The sequence below is a fragment of the Pelodiscus sinensis genome, chromosome 2 (genome assembly GCF_049634645.1).
Source record: "Pelodiscus sinensis isolate JC-2024 chromosome 2, ASM4963464v1, whole genome shotgun sequence".
NCBI classification, from domain to species: domain Eukaryota; kingdom Metazoa; phylum Chordata; order Testudines; family Trionychidae; genus Pelodiscus; species Pelodiscus sinensis.
This window is the reverse complement of record NC_134712.1, coordinates 195131361-195154286: the sequence shown is the minus strand read 5'-3', so window position 1 is coordinate 195154286 and position 22926 is coordinate 195131361. Positions and strand designations below refer to the sequence as shown.

The following is a 22926-nucleotide window of genomic DNA, read 5'->3' as shown; positions in this document are numbered from 1 at the left end:
TTGGGCTTTAATTGTTTAATTTTAATTGTTCCTTTTGGAACAGTAACATTCTTTCAGTATAATTTTTCATATGATATATAAAGTAATGGAAGCAGCATAGCCCTGTGGATAAAGCACCAAACTGGAATTCAGAAAAGCTATGTTCTGTTTGTGACTCTACCACTGAGCACCTGCATGAATTTGGGCATGTCACAACAGCTCTGCTTTAGTTTTCTCGTTTGCAAAAATTAGGACAACAATGCAAACCTGCTTTTGCAAATGCTTTCACATCAGTGGATGAAACTGTGGTTATGTAGAGGCAACAGTCTTTTCCTGGAGAGTGGTAAGATTATTACTACTAACTTCTGACTTTTCCATTCAGATGTCCCTCCTGTTAGTACAGAAGCTTCCCAGAGCGACATATTCACACACAAAAAAGCTAATTATATACTTTATTCCTGTTTATTTGTACAGCTTACTCAAGTGCACGTACAAGCACTGCATCCTCTGCAAAATGGCTCTATTAAGAGAATAGTGGACAACATACAAATACGACAAATGATTTCAACGTCCACCAAGTGTCCCAATCAGATAAATCAAGATGGAAAACAAAGTCCAGAGAATGAAGTGCCAGTAACCATAATATCTAATCCTTCCCAAATAACTGCTGAAACAGGCAAAATGAGAGTTTTCCAAGAGACCTCAGAACCAAAAGTAACCAGCCATAATTCTTCCACACACAAACACCAGGTTTATTTGAGTCACAGCCATTTGTGACACCATGAGACAAGAGAGCATGATTTGCCTTTTATGCAACAAAGCAACTATACTCCACTGTGTTCTGATTATTCTATCCCTGTGCCTGTATCAACAAGTAGTAACAGTGTAATCTTCAAAATCTTGCTAACAGGACTGTTCACTAAATGAATGTCACTCTAAAAAGCTTCTGTCTTATTCAGTGACAGGGATTTGAAAAACAGCATGTACAATGCATCTCTTATTTCAATTAAGAAAACAGCAGCCAACATCTTAATGCTTGAAGACTAAACATTCACACGTGAGTTCCTGAGGTCTTTCCCTGGTTTCACAAAGAACAATAGAGTCAATGTTAAAGGAAAGTACTGAAACATGTCCAAATTGCATATTTTACTTGCTGTCTGAACTTGCTGGTATAATATTTCCTTAAAAGTGACAAGATAAAACATCTTCTGGCAAAGCTTGATAGAAGTCTGTAAACATTTCAGTTAAGTTCTTAGACAGCTACAAAAGGGGGGGAAAGTTATCCAAATTAAAGCAAGTCAGCTTGATAAAATGCCACTATGCAAACAATGAGGGGAAATAGACTCAAAATCCCAAATGCATAGATAGGCATGTATACACACACACAAATCAAATGTATGTCTAATTTGCAAAAAGTGAAACTTTACTGTAGATAAGTTTACAATCTAGTTGTAATCTAGTCTGTAGATAGTTTACAATCTTACTGTAGGTAAGATTTTTTTGCTTTTGTCTTCAGTGAAAAATAGGAAACAGCAGCCAAAACCCATTTTTTGAGGAGTAACGTTAGTTTGAATTGAACCCCTTGGTTCAAACTAACGCAGCCTTTCACTTTCGAATTAGCTGGGTTCGGAAACAGCCTGGGATGAGATTATGCTAATGATGTGCGGGATATTTAAATCCCAGCTTCGCTTACTATTTCAAATGCCTACATTTGCATCCAGAATAGTGATAGAAATGTAGCTGTGATAGTCTGGTGTAGCTGAAACTGCAAGTGTAGACATACCCTCTGAGAGCTACAGCAGGTGTGTACACAACTCAACAACAAAGGAAGCAAAAAAATTCTGTTTCATTTAACGGCAAACAGCGATGAAAGCCCCAGATCCTAAGATGCCATGAAGCCGTTTTGCTTCCAGCATCACAAGTGTTGCCGGAGCTTGCCTATGCAACGCTGATTCTTGGCTGCCAGACTGCACCCTTGGCACTGCTGACAGCTGGTGCAACTTCAGAGCAGCCTTTAAATCTGATATATTAGGCCACAGAACTAAACCCAGTTCAGTACTCACCGAGGACTGAGGAACATAAAGGCCACCAGCAAGCATGCTAGGAAGCCTCATGCTTACCGGTATGTTTACTGGTTAACTATTTAACATCCTTAATCTGATTATTAATTATTACTAGTGTCATATTGTCAAAAGAAAAATGCTAATGGCTTATGGCACTCTAAGAATAGAGTGAGTGCTAGAAATAATGGTTGGGCGCATTCCTGATACAATTCCGTGTGACCAGTGGGAAAACACCAGATACAGTAAACTTCCGATAATCCGGCACCTTTAGGACCCAGGGGGTGCCAGATCATCAGATTTGCCGGACTATCGGAAGGGGGAGCTATGAGGAGTCTGGGGTGGGGGGGATGCCACCCGAGACCCCTCATAGCCCCCCATTCCGATAGTCTGGCTCTCGCCCAGGCATCTCTGATTCAGCCGCTGCTGGTCAGTTTCAGCAGTGGCCGAATCGGGGACGCCTGCAGCAGAGCAGCTGGAGTGCTGCGGGGTTGGTCTGGTAGTGCCGAGCCTTGGCGCGGTGAGACCAACCCGCAGCACCCCAGCTTCTCTGCCTCTGGTGTCCCCAAGTCAAGCCGCTGCTGATACTGATCAGCGACTGACACCAGGAAGCCCGAGGCAGAGCTGTTCTGCCCCGGGCTTCCTGGAGTCAGCCGCTGGTCAGTTTCAACAGCGGCTGAATCCAGATGCCTGGGACAGAGCAGCTGGGGCGCTGCCGGGTTGGTCTGGTAGCGCCAACCCTTGGCGCTGCAGGACCAACCTGGCAGCACCCCAGCTGCTCTGTCCCAGGTGTACCCAAGTCAGCTGCTGCTGAAACTGATCAGGGGCTGATTCCAGGAAGCCCGGGGCAGAGCAGCTCTGCCTCGGGCTTCCTGGAGTCAGCCGCTGATCAGTTTCAGCAGCGGCTGAATTGGGGACAGCTAGGGTGCTGCCGGGTTAGTCCCGCAGCCCCGAGGGGCAGCGCTACGGGACCAACCCGGCAGCACCCCAGCTGCTCTGCCCTCGCTTTTCTGATTCAGCCGCTGGTCAGTTTTAGCAGCGGCTGAATCGGGGAAGCTGGGGGCAGAGCAGCTCCCATGGTCCGGCTGCCAGAGCACTTCCGGGTTCCTGATGGTGCCAGACTATCAGGACTGCCGGACCATCAGATGCTGGACCATCGGAGTTTTACTGTATGTAGCTTTGCATCAATATGTTGCTGTACTCTGTTAAAAACCAGTTGGCCCCATTCCCATCACCACAAGTACCACATTCTTTATGTATTATTTTGCAACAACCCCTAACTTTATTTCTGAGTGCATGATTGCTCACTTTTTCGTCAATTCAGCCACATCAGACACAGTTGGTGAACACCTACCAAGACATTTGTTTATCAAAATTTTTCAGCTACAACTTGCATCAGTTCATTCCTGATATCAGGCTCTCCCGCTCTCAGGCCCTGATTGGCCTGGGGGCGGGGGAGTTCATGAAGCCTCCTTTGCTCTCCTCTCCCCCCTAGCCTGCGAGCAGTGCACGGCACTTCAAAGCTCCACGTGCTCCTGGCAGGGCAGGAGGAGGCTATGCGCACTCCCCCACTCCCAGGCCTTAACTGGCCCGAAACCTTCTCTGATTTGAAGCGCTGCATGCTGCTCGCAGGGCGGGGGCAGAAAGGGAGAAGACTTTGGATGTTCCCCCCCCACACAGGCTCTAATTGACCTGGGGGCAGGGGAGCATCAGGGCCTCCACGGGCTGGATCCACCCACTTGGCGGGCTGGATCCGGCCCGAGAAGGCCCTTTTGCCCACCCCTGGGCTATCAGCACTATATAGACTGCAGTCTACCTGCAAAGTAATAGTAGCTCCTGAGGTTTTTCTTAGGCCCTAATATGGGCTAGTTAGCCTGGGGTAAAAGCATCAAATCCAGGTCCAAGATTTGTGTGCACACATGGTAGGTAACAGGTTAGGGGTAAGAGCCTAAATTAATCTGTATTGACGACATACTCCCAGAGTAGGAAGTTAGAAGCTTTTACTTTCTTACCCTGTAATTATCCATAATTACTGCCAACCATGGCTTTATTGTCTTCATTACATCTTCAAGCAAATGCTTCTCAACTGTAGACCCATCATGAAAGGTTAGGTTTCCCACATGGATAGCTTTCCTCACTTCTGATCGTGACAAAAATACTCCAAAATATTCCTGGTCAGCAGGCTCCTGTTACAAGGAAAAATTTGGGTGGGAAAGCTGCATTAAACAAAACAAAATTGTATGCATGCATTTCTCAGTTTACACCTCAACAGCTCTGTATCCTAGCATGCAAAGTACCACATAAAGGAAGACTGTGTTTACTGCCTCTGCAATTTCAATTTTAACTTTGAAGCACTGAAGTAATTTGACCTGGTTGCTCATATTCGTTTCAGATGAGGAAACATCTACTTTCCCCCACCCCACCCACATATCCCTCTCCCAAGGCCTAAGAAAATTTCACTTTCTTCAAGAACACAAGAGAGAGGCAAGACATTTTTCAAGACTATGAAAGTGTTATGGCTGAAACAGCAGAGATGCACTGGTATTTCGCTGCTTTACTAAAGTAAGCTATATTAAATGTTCAGAGATTGCATGCCTTTAAAAAAATGTACACTAGGGCATTTGGGGGACTGTAATACGAATGTTAACTTTGGAACTCGGCATTTAGTTCTGTTCTATAACTAGGCTTGCCAGATGCTTTCACCAAAAATCCCAAACATTGTAGGAAAAAAACCTTGGTTGACCAAACAAACAAATGGGAGACCAAACTTGTTAAGCAAAAAAACTCCCCAAAAAACAAAAACAAAACACAACTACCACCAACCCAGGAAACAAAACTTGTTGCTTTCCTTGCTTCCCCCGGCCAGCCTTCCATCCAAGAAAAACAGAAAATACCAGACATTTTACACGTCTGGTATTTTCTGGGGTTTTTTTTAAACACCGGACAGGGGCCAGAAAGAACGGACTGTCCGGGCGAAAACCGTACACCTAGCAACCCTATTAAGCTTGTACTAGTGTATACATCTTTTTATATAAAACATTTTCTTGTGTGCCACCCACAGTCCCTTCCCCCTGAAGCTGCCCTGCCTTCTCCTTTTCTCCCTCCTCCCTGCTGCTAACCCAGCAGGGATTAGCAACCTATGGCTCCAGACCAGCAGCAGCACTAAAGGTAAGCTGCTACTGCTGGTGGTGGGCTTGTGGGGTGGATAGCCAAAATTACAGTGCTCCAGCAGTAAGGGGGGCAGAGAGGCTGGCAGACAGGCCAGCTGCAGGGGGTGTCCGGATTGGGGGACACCCCGTCCCCTGAGCCGGTGCTGGTGAAGTTTTAAATTGCAGTCCTGTAGCCAGACAGAAACCCCCCCATCTCATCCATCTTATTTGCCTCTCTAAGGTTCCTGAAGCACACAGGGCAGAAAAGAAGCAATAAAATCAGCATAGTCTATGCTGGCTCATCTGATCCTGAGAAGCTGAAAACATAAATATGAGGAGAGAGCGATTAAGGCAATAAGCTGACCTCAAGGCTGCGAGAACTGCCTCAGCTGGCACCCATGTTGATATGATCACAGACAGCCAAGTCTTATGGGAGAGGAACCTCCCACTGAGAAAAGAATCTCCAGTACTTCCAATTTAGTCCTCTCTCTTACAAGTGTAAATTAAGTTCACAACTCCCTTGTAAGAACTGGTCTCACAAAAGACAGACCAGCCCCATTTGGCATCACAGATAAGAAAAAGAAATACGTGACCCCATGGGTATAAAGATGGGTCCAGCAACACACTCACTTTGAGTGTCAATCTACCCTCTACCTGCTGGTCGGGTTAGGTGTTTCGACCTCCCGAGTTTCCATGGGGATGCCCACCTCGTATTTTCGTCTTTCCTAGGAATTGAGGGACCAGCCCTGGCCTGACACGCTCGAGTCGAGAGGCACAGAAAGGGGTAAAAATTGTACCTGGATGTGGTCCTCTGTCTTAAGTGTACACATAGACTTAGAGCTCTTTAAAGATTAAGCTGTTACTTGGTACTATTATTTCTATTTTTCTATCTTTATCTTCTTTGTAACCATTTTTAAGATCTATATTTGCTAGCAGTTAAGAAATAGAGCAATAGCCATTGCAACCATATGATTTATAAGCTTCTATAATAAACCTGTAACTGTTTAAGTTTTAACCTGACTCCTTCGGTTGCTGTAACAGAACCAAGCACAATTTAAAAGAACTTCAGCCGGTCATAATGGACAGGTATAGGAACACACCCTGCCCTGACCGTCGGCTGACAGGTCCTCCAGCCTGGGCCTTGCCCTCCTACCTCCTGGCAGCCAGGGAGAGTGTAGGGCCTGGCAAAGGGCATGGGCCCCCTACCTGTTCCTCCCTGTGGCAGAGATAAGAAGGTGAGGGGCCTGGGCCTTGACCCCCTTCCTCCCAGCAGCCAGAGGGGGAGACAATGTGGGGCCTGGGCCCGGTCTCCCCTCCCTACAGGTGGCTAGGAGGGAGAGCACAGGGCTTGACATGGCTGGGAAGGGGCGAAGCCAGGGCTTGAACAGTGTCTGTGTGTAGGGGGAGAGGGGTGAGCTGCAAGCGGCACGAGACCTTCCCCCTCACAGCGGAGGGAGAGACCCAGGCCAACCATGACCTCTGCCTGGACCAACTTCCTGGCAGTCAGGAGTGGGGGAAGAGTCAGGGGTTGGCCTGGCTTCAGGAGGGCTCAGCAGCTGGGCGGGGAGAGAGCCCGGGCAGGCCAGGGCTGCCATGCCTCGGCCTGGCCCTCCCCAGTGGCCAGGGGGCAAAGGACTTGTGGTTACCTAACCCCAGAGACAGGGGTTGGAGAACACAGTGAGCAGGAGGCATCACCCCCTAGTTGCCTTTAAAATGTAAGGTGCTAGAATGCTTAAACTCTGTTATAGGAAATAGAGGCTATTTGCTTGAATTGAATTTAGTGTGCAGATTTAAATTCTCCCCTCCCAAGGGCTTTTATCTAAATAACTAAATCCAATACCAGTATGTAATAAAAATTCAAAGTCCAAGATGCACTGTGCTCTGAATTGGCCATTTCCATAAAGTATTTTTACATGCAAACATCTCACATTGTACCGGAAATATCATGCACAAGAGAGAATAATGGTTTTCTCAGATAGTTCCATTCAGAGCACAATTTCTTCCCACAGTCTTAAACTAATCTTCACAATTTTAGTAAGATTCCTAAGTGAGATTTCACATGTAGGTAAAGTATTTAAGTGTAAGTATGTCTCCTGTTTACCAAAGACTTGGATTATAAACCGGTAATACAAAGAATTCAGAAAGATTTTGACTTCAGGAGTAATTTCCTACTTGCTGTACTCGAACTAATATACCTGATGCATCAAGTCTGAATATCTGAAATGCCGAAACAAGCAATATTCAGCAGTGTGACCTCAAACATCAAGATGAAAACCCCTGAATTCTGCCAACTCTTGTTTATTCAAGACAGGAGCCAATGAGTCTATGACTGGAAGGTAGCCAACGTCACACCAATATTTAAAAAGGGCTCTAGAGGCGATCCTGGCAATTACAGACCGGTAAGTCTAACTTCAGTACCGGGCAAATTAGTCAAAACAATAGTAAAGAATAAAATTGTGAAGCATGTAGAAGAACATAATTTGTTGGACAAAAGTCAACATGGTTTCTGTAAAGGGATATCCTGTCTTACTAATCTATTAGAGTTCTTTGAAGGGGTTAACAAACATGCGGACAAGGGGGATCCAGTAGATATAGTATACTTGGATTTTCAGAAAGCCTTTGACAAGGTCCCTCACCAAAGGCTCTTGTGTAAATTACATGGCCATAGGATAAGAGGGAAGGTCCTTTCTTGGATTGAGAACTGGCTAAAAGACAGGAAACAAAGGGTAGGAATAAATGGTAAATTTTCAGATTGGAGAGGGGTAACTAGTGGTGTACCCCAAGGGTCAGTCCTGGGACCAATCCTTTTCAACTTATTCATAAATGATCTGGAGAAAGGGGTAAGCAGTGAGGTAGTAAAGTTTGCAGATGATACCAAACTTTTTAGGATAGTCAAGACAGAAGCAGACTGTGAGGGACTCCAAGAAGATCTCACCAAACTGAGTGATTGGGCAACAAAATGGCAAATGAAATTTAATGTGGATAAGTGTAAAGTAATGCACATCAGGAAAAATAACCCCAACTATACGTACAGTATGATGGGGGCTAATTTGGCTACGACAAATCAGGAAAGAGATCTTGGAGTTATCGTGGACAGTTCTCCGAAAACTTCCACACAGTGTGCAGCAGCGGTCAAAAAAGCAAATAGGATGCTAGGAATTATTAGGAAAGGGATAGAAAATAAGACCCAGAACATCTTACTGCCCCTGTATAAAACTATGGTACGCCCACATCTTGAATACTGTGTATAGATGTGGTCTCCTCACCTCAAAAAAGATATTTTGGCCTTGGAAAGGGTTCAGAAAAGGGCAACTAAAATGATTAGGGGTTTGGAACGGGTCTCATATGAGGAGAGGCTAAAGAGACTGGGACTTTTCAGTTTAGAAAAGAGGAGACTGAGGGGGGATATGATAGAGGTCTATAAAATCATGAGTGGTGTGGAGAGGGCTGATAAAGAAAAGTTATTTATTAGTTCCCATAATAGAAGAACTAGAGGACACCAAATGAAATTAATGGGTAGCAGGTTTAAAACTAATAAAAGGAAGTTCTTCTTCACACAGCGTGTTGTCAACCTGTGGAACTCCTTGCCAGAGGAGGCGGTGAAGGCTAGGACTATAATAGAGTTTAAAGAGAAGCTGGATAAATTCATGGAGGTTAGGTCCATAAAAGGCTATTAGCCAGGGGATAAAATGGTGTCCTTGGCCTCTGTTTGTCAGAGGCTGGAGAGGGATGGCAGGAGACAAATCGCTTGATCATTGTCTTTGGTCAACCCTCTCTGGGGTACCTGGTGCTGGCCACTGTCGGTAGACAGGATACTGGGCTAGATGGACCTTTGGTCTGACCCAGTACGGCCGTTCTTATGTTCTTATGAAACTCTACAGTAAGGGGGAAAAGTCCCCCTGTATTCCCACCCTGACTCTTGAGCCTAAAAACAGAACGAGGAGGGCAGAGGTCTCAACTGATTTATTACTAGATGTTAGATGCCATACCATTCTACTTCCATTTTATATGAAAAGGAATTCAACTACCACCAGAGATCACATTTGATTACCAAACATGATCAGGACTGAATTGGTGAAATACACAGAAGCTACCTAACACTGCAAACCACATTCTACAAAAGATGGCTTACAGATGAAGTGTTTAACTTGAGTAAGGCTTTGATCAGCAAAAGTATTTAAATGCTTAATTTTCAGCATGTGAGTATTTCTTTTAAGTCATTAGAACAACTCATACTTAAGAGCTAAACATGTGAAAAGTGTAGGAGTAGACTGGTACTAGTTTACCTTTAAAACACACCATTACTACATTCAGGCAATTTCCTAACCTTGACATGCAGAATAAGAAATTTGCTTATGTTAGACAGTACATTTGTTTGGTTTTGGGGCTTTTTATTATTGCAATAGTAAGTTTACCTGGCATTGCAAAAAGTTAAAGTAGTTGCTACATCCTGTAACATTCTGAATGAAGGAAGGACCTGTTTCATCACCGTTCAATAGAGTATCAAAAACCTGGAAGGAGACACCAAGATAAGTATATGTATTTAAAGTTCAAAACATAAAATCATTGCTACTTCTCAATTAAATTTGTTCTTTATTAAGTTTAAATATGAATTCTTAATTAAGTTTAAACATGAATTCCATTCCATGTTTTATTAGAAATCTATTCAAGTTTCCGATGCCAAAGCCAAAATTATAAGAGAAAAGAATCTTTTTCAGTATATTTTAGAAATATACTTTCATGGTTCATGTTTAATCTAAATATCTTTACAGTCTACACTTGTGTCTAGGTATATTGCAAAGGGAAATCAAAGGTTATTCATTTGACAATGAAGAAAACCCATTGTTATTTATATGGGTGACATCTGAAGACCACTCAGAAATCTCTATCTGGAACAGTTGCACTCTGCCTGCTCATTTAGCATGTCAGACACTTTCCTCCACAGACTGCACTGGCTTCTAGCTTGTTTCTGGGCACAAGTCAAGGTGTTTCTTTGAAATATTAAGGTCTTTATGGCTTTACCACTTTTAACAGCTGGAATCTTCGCACCAACTGTGTTTGATTTATGCGCCCAGGGCCAGAGTGTTCCAGAAAGACCATCTGATTTAGAATTTGCCTTCTATGTTGGCCCAGCAAGTTGAGCCCCTCTACTCACTCAAGCTTGTCCTTGAATGGTAGATTGAGTAGAAAGAGTCTTTAGGTTTGAAGCTTGATAGGCTTTATTATTAATTCTGTGACATTACCACCAATTGAAAAGGCATGTCTAGAGATTGACTAGAACTTTAAATAAACTAAGATATTTTGTCTAGAAACCAGTTTAATTCCATTAGGCAGTAAAAGGAGCTTAGAAGCCTGGGAATTTTGCAATCCAGATCCTTACCAGATTATTCTTAGGCCTTGTTCTAACTCCCATTAACAGTTAATTAAAATCGCTTTAAATATTTAGCTTGAAAAAATCCTCATGGCCTTACACAAAGCTCTGTCTTAGAAGCAAATAATAAAGAGTTAAATATTTCAACATATAATAAAGACATGCTACACATGCTTCTAAAAAAAGAGAATTTATTGAACTCTCATCGATTTAGCTTCAGAGATCACTTTGCCCAGCCCTCAGCCACTTCCATTGACCCCCTGAAGTGGAAACAGTAATGTACACAAATGTAAGGCAACATTAATATATATAGAGCAAGAACTCCAGCTTCACTCCAACAGAAAGGAATTTGAACTATTATTTGTGTAAGTCATGTTGGCATCCTTCCACTGTTTTTTAAAAATAACTGTTATGTCGTATTGACCAACTGTCATAAGCTTTGAATTCAAAATAATTTTAATATCATATTAAACAGAGGTCAACCATATCAGCTGAATTACTGTTTGCATGAAGGATACAGGATACAAGAAAAATGATTTTGACTCTGAATTTAAAATTAAAATCACTTTTGAAATCTGTGCCACTTTGTCATTTAACTTTTGTCTTTTTCCTTCTCAGAAATGTAAGTTGGAAGGAAATGTAATTTATTCTCCTAATATATTGAAAACACATTTATTATTACATCTAATATGAAACTGTCCAGTCCTTCACTTTTTCTCCCACAGTCAGTCCTTCATGCTAACTCATTTTAAAGTTCATAGTTAAAACTTTTTTCAATAATCAAAGACAGCCTCAAAGCTAAACAACATCATCTTACGTTTCTCCCAAATTACTACAATCATAATTAATGTCACTTCAGATGACAGCCAGCTGCAACAGGTTCAAATATATATGGATGAGATGTGTTTAGAAAAGACACAAATACTTTTAAAGCAACTGTAGTAGCTTGTATTCCTTATATAGGCACAATATGGAATATGCAGAAATGTTTCAAACATACTAAGGCATTTTAGGAACTGACCCATTTCTTCATTTTCGCTGAGGCTAAAAGTAATGGGCCAGATACTCAGATAAACTTCATGGCCTAATAATTTTTTACTGCAAGGTTACAACAGATATCTTTAAACTGCATTTCCCTATGACAAATACATACACTGAGGTTTTGAAGAAACCTAATCCATATAAATATTTTGATTCAAGAATTTTATTTTTGTGGGGTTAAGAAACAGGTTCCAATTTTTATATTTGATATATTTTCTGGCATGAGAGGCAGTTAGTGGACATTATGCCAGTTTCCCCACACTGTTCTTCATTCATGAGATGGACATATTAAGCAAAGCTAGCAGATTCTGAATGCTGATACAGCAAATTTCCATTAGTCACAAGTTTGAAATTGGCACCTTGTTTCCAAAGATTATTCAAAATTTGAACCTCCAGTAACTAAATAATAAAATATTTCTCAGTTGAGTACCTAATCTAGGATCCTAAATTCACATTTATTCACCAAAATAGAAAAGTATTTTGCTATTTTCAGATGTGTTTAGCAATCCTTCTCACTGAAATCAAGGAAGCTGCAGGTTTTCATCTTTGATTGTCAAACCACTTCTATTTACATGCCCAAATACTGATTACAGTTCATACCTATCTTAGGTACTCATATGACCCTCAGTTTTATAGTGTCTGAGAATCCTATAAGTAATCCACTGCCAACCTACTTATCCAATCTCTGGAGAGATGTCAGATAAAGTATATGTTTTCCCTAAAAATTTAACAATTTTCTTATTTTAATTCTATTTTGCAAACATTGTGAGAAATATTATCTGTATATTGAAAGTGTCTAAAGGGACTGTGTTCACACATCATAAATATGATGCATATTCTCCCATTATAATGCTTAAACTATATAAAAGTTACCTATTTAAAAACACAGAGATTATAAAACACAGAGCAGTTACTATAATTCACTTGAACCGAGTTACTTCGCGTAGAGAAAATTTCTGTGTGCAGTAATCATCTTGGATGCCACCACATCTTGCAACCTGGGCAGCTATGAGCCACGAAGCAATATTCTTTGCAGACATGGATTAACTGCTATGAAATGCAGCCCTTATTTTTTAATATAAAGTTTACTAGCATGTTCAAGTATATGTAGCAACTCTCTACACAGCATTTTCTCTAAGTTCCATGGGGAAGTTAAACCTTCAGGCATACAAGCATTTAGTTAAAGAAACAAAACAGTTAATGAAAGACAGGACTGTATAAATATATTCTAAAGCCTCTCTGTTTTAAATGAGGCCAAAACAAATTCTACGGATATTTTTACTTCCTTTCGTTCCCTCACCCCGACCTCTACCACATTACAATGGGCACCTTCTCCAGCATCAAACTTCTGATCTTCATTATGCTTCTTTGTGACCCCTTACTTAGTTCAGATGGTTTTAATTGCTAAAGTCCAATGTGCGGGCCTCTCATACGTACTTCAAAGGCTTTTATCCACTTCTTCTGCTGGATGTAAATTACTCCCAGGTCGGTCTGCTGCTGGACATACTCCCTCTGCTTCTCATCCACCAAGCCAATTTGGTACATGAACTCTGCATAGCCACCCAGCATCTACCAGACAGGCACACAAGAATGGAAGCTGACAAGTTAGGAAGGCATATTTTACTTTTCCAATATTGCCTTTAAAAAATTCTAAATCAGTCACTGACCTCAACTGAGTAAAATTTTAATTTAAAAAAAAAAAAAAACAATCTAGTAACTTGACATTCTGAAACATTTGGCAAATATTAAAGGTTTAAAACCATTAGGAAGTCATTTAGGAAACTAATACCGTTTATCTAGATAGAACTGTAATAGGAGAAAAGCACTCCATTTAATTATATACAAAAAAAATAGAAAAAATATGTAAAGCCTACCATTTCAGGGTCACAGAGACCATCACCAATTGCAACTCCTTTGAAGTTGATCTTAACCTTAGCTTTAGGACTATGGGTATGGATGTAGTATCCAATAGCAGGCACATACTTCCCTGCATAAGACTGGAAAGAATGGAATGGTAAGTGATTAAATTTGAAAGACTATTGCTTTATTATATATTACAACTTGAGTATTTCTACATTGGGTAGACTGGCAATATATTATTTTGTTTTCATGTAGTTATTGAAAGGATCAATTTTTTATTCTCTAACCCACACTGATATGCAGTTATTTTTTTCTTGATGAACATACTGTTTAAATATATTCATTATCAAGAGTGATTTAAGACATCAGTGTTGGAAAGGTCACCTGAGGAGTGGGAATATTTATAATGGACAATGTACATTCAAATCCCACAGAAATCCCATCCTAAAATAGTTTGGCTAATGATTTCCTGCCTGCCACCAGTCAGGTTTAGTCTCGCATTGGACTGGGCTGGTACAGTGTGTTAGGTAACACGCTAGCACACATGTTAACACAGAAGACCGTTTAAGATAACTTAGACATCAGTATAAATTATTTCATTTTTCACATAAAGCTTGATATACAGGCACAGATGTGTCAGTCAGGAGTACATTTTTTTTTAATTAACCAAGATAATTATGCCAATAAAAAGCTTTAAGGTAGAGGTAATTATACTGGTTTAACACAATACATATGCGAGTTCATTGAAGTGGCATAAGCTACACTGGTGTAAGCATTTTCGTACAGACATAATTACAACCACACCACAAGATTTTCCTGGTCTGACTTTAAGAACAAGCTTAACTACAATTATTATATTTAAGCCAATTTGGTCAATTAGGTATAGGCCAAGTCCAGGGGTGAACTCTTGGCTCTATTCAACTAAATGGGAGTTTTGCCACCTATTTCAGAAAAGCCAGGATTTCACCTCAGACTTTTAAGACCAAACAGACAGTAAAGAAAAAGGGTGTGGGGGGAGAGAGATGAAATAAAAAAAAAATACGAGAAACTCTAGACAGAGAAATTTATAACTTTATAGCTTTATAATCTGAAAAGCCACACTGTCAAAGTTTGCGCCCAAACTATTTGGCATGAAACGTCACTCATATTCTTCAAGGAAAAGTTAAATGGAGCAGACATAATAGCTAGCATATTGCTTCTTCTAATCCAGAAGACCCCTAAAATACATTGTGTTTGTTTATTGAAAAGCCAGATGGATTGGTTACTGACAGATTCCTGGAGCTATAATCTATATACCATAGAGTTTGTCAACATACTTGTGTGTGCAAACAGATTTGTGCCGCCAAAAGAAAAATAACACTGTTCCGAGAAGAGTAAAAAACAAACAAACAAGCAAGCCAATCTCTGGTTTAAGTCCCCACATATTATTTACTACTGTATTATGGCAGTATTTATAGGGAATCGCAATAGAATCTCTCTAAAATGTTGTTAACGGATTTGTTTTAAATATCCCCTTTTCAATGAGATGTATGTGTGAATGACTGTATATTCACAAGCACATAGCTTGCAAGAGCCCTAAAAGCACTCTCTGACAAGACAAGGAACAGGCAGAAAGCTCCCCACCCATCTGACTGTAGTTCATTTGAAGGTTGACTTGTTATAGTGTAACATTAACAGGCGAAACCAGGGGTGGTTCAGGGAGGGGAGGAGGTGGGGCAGCGTACCGAGCATGCCCCAGCCTCCCTAGAGAACTGGAGAGGGAAGGAGGCAGGGCAGTGCATCAAGTGTGCCCCTGGCCCCCAGGAGGAGATGGGGCAGCTTCCCTGGAGCACTGGGGAGGGCAAGAGAGGCGGGGCAGTGTGCCAGGCATGCCCCAGCCTCCCCAGAGCATTGGGTAGGGGAAGAGAGGTGAGGTAGCACGCCGAGCATGCCCCAGCCTCCATGGACCATCAGGGAGGGGAAGAAAGGCGGGGCAGTGAGCCAAGTATGCCTCAGCCTCTGCGGAGCATCGAGGGGAGGAAGAGAGGTGAGGGGGCATGTGAACCCAACTTGGATCCCCCGCCTCACCGGAGCACTGGAAAAAGAGAGGAGGCTGCACAGCACAGTACCCGGGGGAAGGAGGCCTCTACAAAGTTCCAGCTCCTCCCTCCCCCCAGCCAGGAGCATGGGGAGGGCAGGTGCTGGGGTCAGCAAAACTCTGCCTCCAAAACGCTTACAGCAGGCATTCTGGGGGCGAAGTGAGGGTCTGGCTATGTCTGGCAGTTTGGGAAGGCTTTGCCTTCCTCCACCTAGGCTATCTATGGGTGGAACCAAACCTGGGACCTCTGGAGCTTAGGGCATGAGCCTCTACTGCTTGAACTAAAAGCCCACTGGTTTTTAGCCAAGGCAGAGGAAACTCATTCTCTCTCTCTCTAAGTGGTCTAAGCACCACTACATGGGACAGTAGGTGTGTGGGTTACAGTAACACAAGTTTGATTTTCTGCATCCGTTTTTCTCCCCAATGAAAATTGCTTTTCAACTTTTATCCCATTATTTCCTATACCTCTTAAGCCCACTGCTTTTTGAACTTTTTTCAAGCAAGACTAATTGAAAGATGATATATTTATTTTCTATTATGACATTATTGTGAAAAGGGCAACACAGCACTTTTGGTGAAAATAAACTGCAAAGATGTTGCGACCTGCAAACACATAGGAGGTCAGACTAGATGATCATGACAGTCCCTTCTGATCTTAAAGTCTATGAGTCTATGAGAATATGAGATTTTTAGATGTTTTTGGCAATTTTTATAAGTAGTTAAAATTATATTTTTAAAATAAAATGGCAAGTTTCCCTTAAATATCAAAAAGAATTATAGCAACCAGCAACTAACATCCTAAGGCAAGACATGACTGTTCAAAGCCACACTGGTGTCTCCAGAAATCAGCACTTAGCTTTTTTTTTTATAATGCCAGTGACTAGAACAGGCTTGGGCAAAATACGATCCGCGAGCTGCATCCAGCCTGCCAAGCCACCAGATCCAGTCCATGGAGGCAGTGGAAAGCCCCAGGCAGGCTCTTCTGCTTGCCCCGCAGCCCAGTGCGCTGGGCAGAAATGCAGCTGCAGGACTCCATTTCTGTTTTAAAACTGGAGGGGAAAGGGAAAGTTTCAGGAGCCACCCCGCCCCCAGCACAACCCCCTTGGCTGGTTTCTGACCAGAAACTGGCCAATGGAAGCTGCTTGTTGGAAAAACAGGCAGCCAAGAAGCACCACGCCCCCCTCTCCTTGGCTCAGTTATTCAGCACATGGCCAGGCAAGAAGGCAGTTCTGGCTGGCTGAGAAATGTTTTAAGCTCTGCAGGCAGGCAGGCTAGTTTTCCAGCTAATTTTCCAGACTTTCCAGGGTAAGTCTCTTGGACACACCCTGTTTCTGGCACCCCAGCCCTTTCCTGCCCCAACCCTCTGTTCACCTCCACTCAACATGCCAAAACCCTCTGTCCCCCTCTTACACCCATACACCCTCCCAGATCTGGCACCCCAATCTCCTGCCCCAGATCACAATACTCTCCTACCATAGGTCACATCCCAAACCCCTGCACTCCAGTCCCCTGCCCTAGGTCACAACCACCTGCTTCATCCCAACTCCCTCCCAGGCTCCAGGCTCCCTTCTGCACCCCACTCCCTTACCCCAAGCTCCCTTCTGCACCCAACCTCCATCCCAGACCCCGCATCTCCTCCATTAATATCATGGAAGAGTGCGGCCCTCAATCACTTTCTAAAATCTTGGAGTGGCCCCCTGTCAAAAATTATTGCCTACTCCTAGACTAGAATGTAGTCCAGTAACTCATCCCATAAGTACTTGTCACCAATTCATTTGGCCCCATTTTCAAAAGGTCTTCAACTTCAAAATTATATGAGGAAAAACCGAAGTACAGGTTGAACCTCTCTAGTACAACACCCTGAGGACCTCACCAATGCCAAACTACAGAAGGTCAATAGTGTCTAGCTGCTAGCAGCATTACCAAAGCTTTCCTGCTGACTGGGCTCTTAGAAGACATTTAGGGGTAAGTTAGAACTAAATAACAACACAAAATACTGAGAGCCAGACTGGTGGCTGTAAACAAACTTTTGGGGCTGTGGGAAACATAGCCACAGCCATGACAAGTGGACATCCAGATACCTAAAATCATGCCAGACCACAGATGTTGCTGGACCAGAAAGTGCTGGAGTACCGAGGTTCAACCTGTATTCATGTAAGCTGCACTTCTGTTAAGTTTAGGCATACAGCTACTCAATTTGCTCATGCAAAAAAATAAGCATGAAACACTGTTCGTGCAAGAATTTGATAGATCAGACTGCCTCGTGTTGAAAATCTGACTCAGATGACACTCCTTTCTCTCCCCACCTCATACTTTGCACTGTTTTTACCGGTTTCATATCTACTATAGAAAGACAATGCAAAATAAAAAGAGAATTTTGTGGCGGGTTTTAATTTAAAATAGACTTTGGTGCAGAATTTAAAAATTGGACCCTAGCAATAATTACAAAACTTGGCAAGCACAACCAAATTTAATACAACACAGCAATCTGTCATAGGCTCAGCTTTCTGATTCTATTTAATTACCAAGTCAAGTCATCAAAGTGGCTGAATAAAAAATTAAACAGTTTTCTGAACGAATTCAGAGTCTGTAAGTAGTTTGAAACCATGTTCTCTTTACATGATGCCTTAAGCTCTATGATTAAAGAGAATCAAGGCCCAGGCCAATCAGGAGTAATAGCGGAACAGTGCTATATTAAAGTTAATTGAGTGCTTGCTGATAAAGTCGCAAGAGTAACAGCACTGGAGACAGTCCACATGTACAATATAGACAGTGGAAGTACTGGATTTCTCATTCCTCACTTAGGAACCTCAAAGTTAACAGATAATTGCTTGCATTTAATGTACATTCAGCTTTTGGAATAGGGTCCAGGTGGTCCATAGGAATAAAAAAAAATAGAGAGTTTAATCTCCCAAATTCGGGATTTTCTGGTCCAGCAACAGCCATCGTCTGGCAAGGCCACAGATGTTGCTGGATCAAAGAGCCCCGCAGGCGGGAACAACACAAGGGCTGGACAGCCCCATCTGGGCCAGGAATCATCTGGGGAGCCCCTGGTACCAACAGGGCCAGGCAGTGACTGGGAAACCCCCGGCATCAGCGGGACTAGTTAGTGGCCATGCTGCTCCGGCCCTGGCTGAGGAGCTCTGGTAATAGCGGAGCCAGGTGGGTGGGGTATCCTGCCCCTGCCAGGGAACACCCGGCTACAGCAGGGCTGCTAGCAGCCAGGCAGTCCCGGTCAGGAACCCTGGGAAATCCCTGGTGGCAGCGGGGCCAGGGTGAGGGGGTAGCCTCCACCAGGGAACCCTCCAGCTGAAGTACAGCTGGTGGAGGCGGGCGGCCCTGGCTGGGGAACCCACAGAATCCCTAACATTGGGGAGGAGTGGCTGGGTGGCACCAGCGGGGGATCCCCCAGTGGCAGTAGGGCTGCCGCCAGCTGAGTAGCCCCAGTCAGGAACCCCAGGGAACACCCTGCAGCAGTGGGGCTGGCAGCAGCAAAACGGTCCCCAGCAGGAACTCGGGGAGACCCTGGGGCAGCAGGGTGGGATGTCAGGCTGGCCCAGCATTAGCAGGGCCAGGGGCAGGGCAGGGAGTCCCAAGGAGAGAAGCCTGGGAGTGGGGCACCCAGCAGGGGAGCACTGACCTTCCCTGGTCCGGGACAGCTCAGGTACCAGACCATGGAGGTCCATCCTGTAGTTTATTTTGCAATGTCAGAGTAATAGGGATGTGACCTCAGCCACTGACTTACTATACAAAAGCTAATCAAGAGTCCTCAAGTGTGTAACCAGATTTCTTGAGGAAAGAAAATAGCCACTGTCAGAGACCAGGGTTAAAACTTTTATCTCTAGTGACCCACATTCAGATACCTAGAGCCATATTTGAAAACAATGTAAAACTCAATCAAATATATCCCACACAGTGCTTCCTTAGCCAGCAAAGAGAAAGGAGCAGAAGAGTCATTCTAAAGAACCTCCCTTGCAGATCTGATTTACCAGGGAGGTGCTAAAGTGAGAATGGCTGCAGAGAAACCCTACAAGAAAGAGAAAAATAAAAAGCAGCATTTCAAGACAGACTGAACACCTGCAGCCCCATCAAGCTCAAAGGGAATTTCACATGCTCAGCCATCAAGCCATGGACTGGGGCCAAAGTATGGATTCTGGTGCCTAATTTAGGCACCTAATTAAAGCAAAGCAAAGGGCTCCTAAATACAAATACCTAGCAGATGATCACAAACCATTACACAACACTATCTTGGTAGGTCATCATTAGTACTACTGATTTTGTTTAATAAGATATTGGCAATTTAGATATTGGCATATAGAGAGCACGCTTATTAAATTTGCAGATGATACCAAAGGGAGGGATTGCAACTGCTTTGGAGGATAGGGTCATAATTCAAAATGATCTGGACAAACTAGAGAAATGGTCTGAAGTAAATAGGATAAAGTTTAATAAGGACAAATGAAAGTACTCCACTTAGGAAGGAACAATCTGTGTCACACATACAGAATGGGAAGCGACTGTTTAGGAAGCAGTACTGCAAAAAGGGATCTAGGGGTTATAGTGGGGGGTATATCAAAACCAAACCAAGAGATTTTACCTGCCTTCAGCCAGATATGTTATGAAAAAATGATGCATCTGAATTATTTGGGATCAAACATTCAAGACTACCTCTTTGCTTCTTATCCTGATTAGTATCTGTATTCACACACCATCCTTCTGTCACATAGGTTGGCAATTAGAGATATCTGAATAGTGGAGAGTTATAGGAATATCAGCATGGGAGAGTCCCACATTACTATTAATCTATTCTCTTCCTACTTGAAAGTAACAACTTGGTGATTCCTATGGTTTTTATTACTTTGACCTCACATGGCTCTTATGATGGGAATGTATAATCCCCAGCCAGAGGCTGGCAGGGAAGACTAGTTGCTTGCTGTGAACATAGGGATTGGCAGAGTAAAGCTAGGGCAGCTTGTGACCCTAGCAACATACTACACAAAGATGTGTTATGGAGTTGGGACTGGCACCAAGAAGTGGGAAGGTTCTGCTGGGAAACTCACCAAGGTAAGGAGGAAAGGGTGACAGGAGTTGGTTCTCTTCCATTCTGCAAACAAGAGATGAGCCAGGCTTTTACCTTGTTATACTTTTATCTCCACTCTGGCTAAAAGATTCCTGCTTTATTTGTGTTTGAGCTTTGAGGCAGAACATATACATCTTTTCAGGTTTAAGAGTAAAAATATCAAAAATTTAGACCCTTTCCTGATTTTGTAGGCACGTCGCTGTCCCAATCACCCCTGCCTTTTTTCTTAGAGCAAACCACTCCCCTCCCTCAATTTCAGTCATTTTGAATTTTATGTGGGTGATCTTTTGCAGTAGGCTTACACTGTATTTCACCATTCCAACTGCACTGTACAGTGCTTCTGGGAATCATAGCCATAGAGAGGTAGTGATTCACAAGCATATTTAAAAATAATTCCAGAAGATTAATTAAATACAGATTAGATTGGACTCTTTTTTAAGTAGGTTTTGGTTTTGAGCTCTGTGTTATCAGACACTTCTCTCTTTAGCAACATTAAAGGAGCTGGTGCTTTCAGGAAGTCAGGGTGGAGGAAAAGACTAGAAGACAGACATATTTGTTCATTCCTAGTCATACAATTTAGGGGCATGCACTAATGAAAATTATGGTATATGTATCTTCATGGGTCATATATCAAATGGACAAGGCTTTTGAAAAAAAGCTCACAAATTTTTTATATTACTAGATAAAAATAGTTAGCCCCAAAGAAACTGCTATACACATACTCTTAGAAGCTGAACTAGCCATTCAGCTATTTTATTCTCTTCGCTTAAAACTTAAGAAATAGATAGTTATACAAATAATTAACAACAAATAAGGTTTGGTTTACATAGCTCAAGGCAAATAAACTTTGGCTCACTGAGGGTATGTCTACACTACCCCGCTAGTTCAAACCCGCTAGTAGTCATCCGCAATTGCAAATGAAACCCAGGATTTGAATTTCCCGGGCTTCATTTGCATGAAGCCGGCCGGCGCCATTTTTAAATGCCAGCTAGTTCGAACCCCGTGCCGCGCGGCTACACGCGGCACGAAGTAGCTAGTTCGGATTAGGCTTCCTAATCCGAACTAGCTGTACTCCTCATTCCACGAAGCCTAATCCGAATTAGCTACTCCGTGCTGCGTGTAGCCGCGCGGCACGGGGTTCGAACTAGCCGGCATTTAAAAATGGCGCCGGCCGGCTTCATGCAAACGAAGCCCAGGAAATTCAAATCCCGGGCTTCATTTGCAATTGCGGATGACTACATTACCCCCGCTAGTTCGAACTAGTGGGGTAGTGTAGACATACCCTGAGTGCTGCACCGGCAACTCATCACATGCTATGCCTGTTCATGCCTTCAAATACACACTATTGGTTCATACTTGCTTCTTTGTTAACAGACTGACAGAAATGTCCATTTGAGTTCCACAGCAATAAAACCTGCTGTTCTTTAGTTTTTGCCTAATTTTGAAGTTACAGTACAAGACCAAAAAAAAAAAAAGCCAGAGGTCACATTTGGTCTTCTGGCTACACTTTAAACAACTCAGCTAGCACATAATGGTACCAGACTGCATAGGGACTCAGGATAATACTTCCTCCTACACATTTCTCTGATAAAGTAAGTTTTTACTAATTACTCCTATCATGCAGTGCAGAGCCCAGACAGCTAAAGGGAGTGATCTCACGCTCTAGCTTTCTGGCTCATGCATTTGAATTGTTAGCTACATACCAATTACTGTTTCTGTTGGTTAGGCACAAACCAAAGGAAGCGAGCAAGTCTTTTAGCTCCCTTGTGGAGTATGTAGGGTTGAAAATTAGGAAAGTCATATTTGTATTTGTGGATTAAGTCTATAATAAAGTCCTTACAGGAAATTAAACATGGACCCCCCCCCACCATGTCATTTTCAAAGTTGTTTTTGCTGCATTTTAAAATTTTACATTAGATTGTCAAAAAGAATCATCTGAAATTAAAGTTCACTAGATACTTCCATTAAGATTGAAACTTATCTCAATGGAGCAATTAAAAGTTCCTGCTGCAAAAATAGGAAACTAAATTTAGAGGCTGAAAGTGCTACAAAGTTTGCCATTAAACTTCCATGGAATTAACGCAAAAATGAGTTCTAGGAAAAAGCTACAGTCAGAAAGATCAGATCTTTGTAGGATCCTAAGCTTACTATCATAAACCCAGTGTGCATCAAAACAATAAACCAAAGCTTTTCCATCCAAAAGTTAGCTACATTATGCTTTGGGAAAACAGGCTGATGACCTGTTTCCATATACTGTACTTCCAAGACAAAGACCACATTAACAGACTGCTTTTCAACACAGTGCTTGG

General features: G+C 42.7%; 1 protein-coding gene and 1 long non-coding RNA gene across 3 annotated transcripts in view; one reads left to right on the top strand and one right to left on the bottom strand.

Moving 5' to 3' along the window:
- The window catches only part of CPVL (carboxypeptidase vitellogenic like), a 118243-nt gene that overhangs the window by 39871 nt on the left and 55446 nt on the right, over positions 1-22926 (bottom strand). For both annotated transcript variants that reach the window (XM_075922148.1, XM_075922149.1), the window contains 4 exons: positions 13475-13597; positions 13038-13169; positions 9604-9699; positions 4052-4225 (listed from right to left, as the gene is read on the bottom strand). In XM_075922148.1, coding sequence (XP_075778263.1) covers positions 4052-4225; positions 9604-9699; positions 13038-13169; positions 13475-13597 — 525 coding nt within the window. The remainder of the gene's footprint in view (positions 1-4051; positions 4226-9603; positions 9700-13037; positions 13170-13474; positions 13598-22926) is intronic.
- On the top strand, positions 893-5604 carry LOC112547474 (uncharacterized). Its single transcript, XR_012901976.1, has 3 exons — positions 893-1036; positions 4432-4601; positions 5430-5604. It is a non-coding gene; the product is annotated as an uncharacterized LOC112547474 (long non-coding RNA).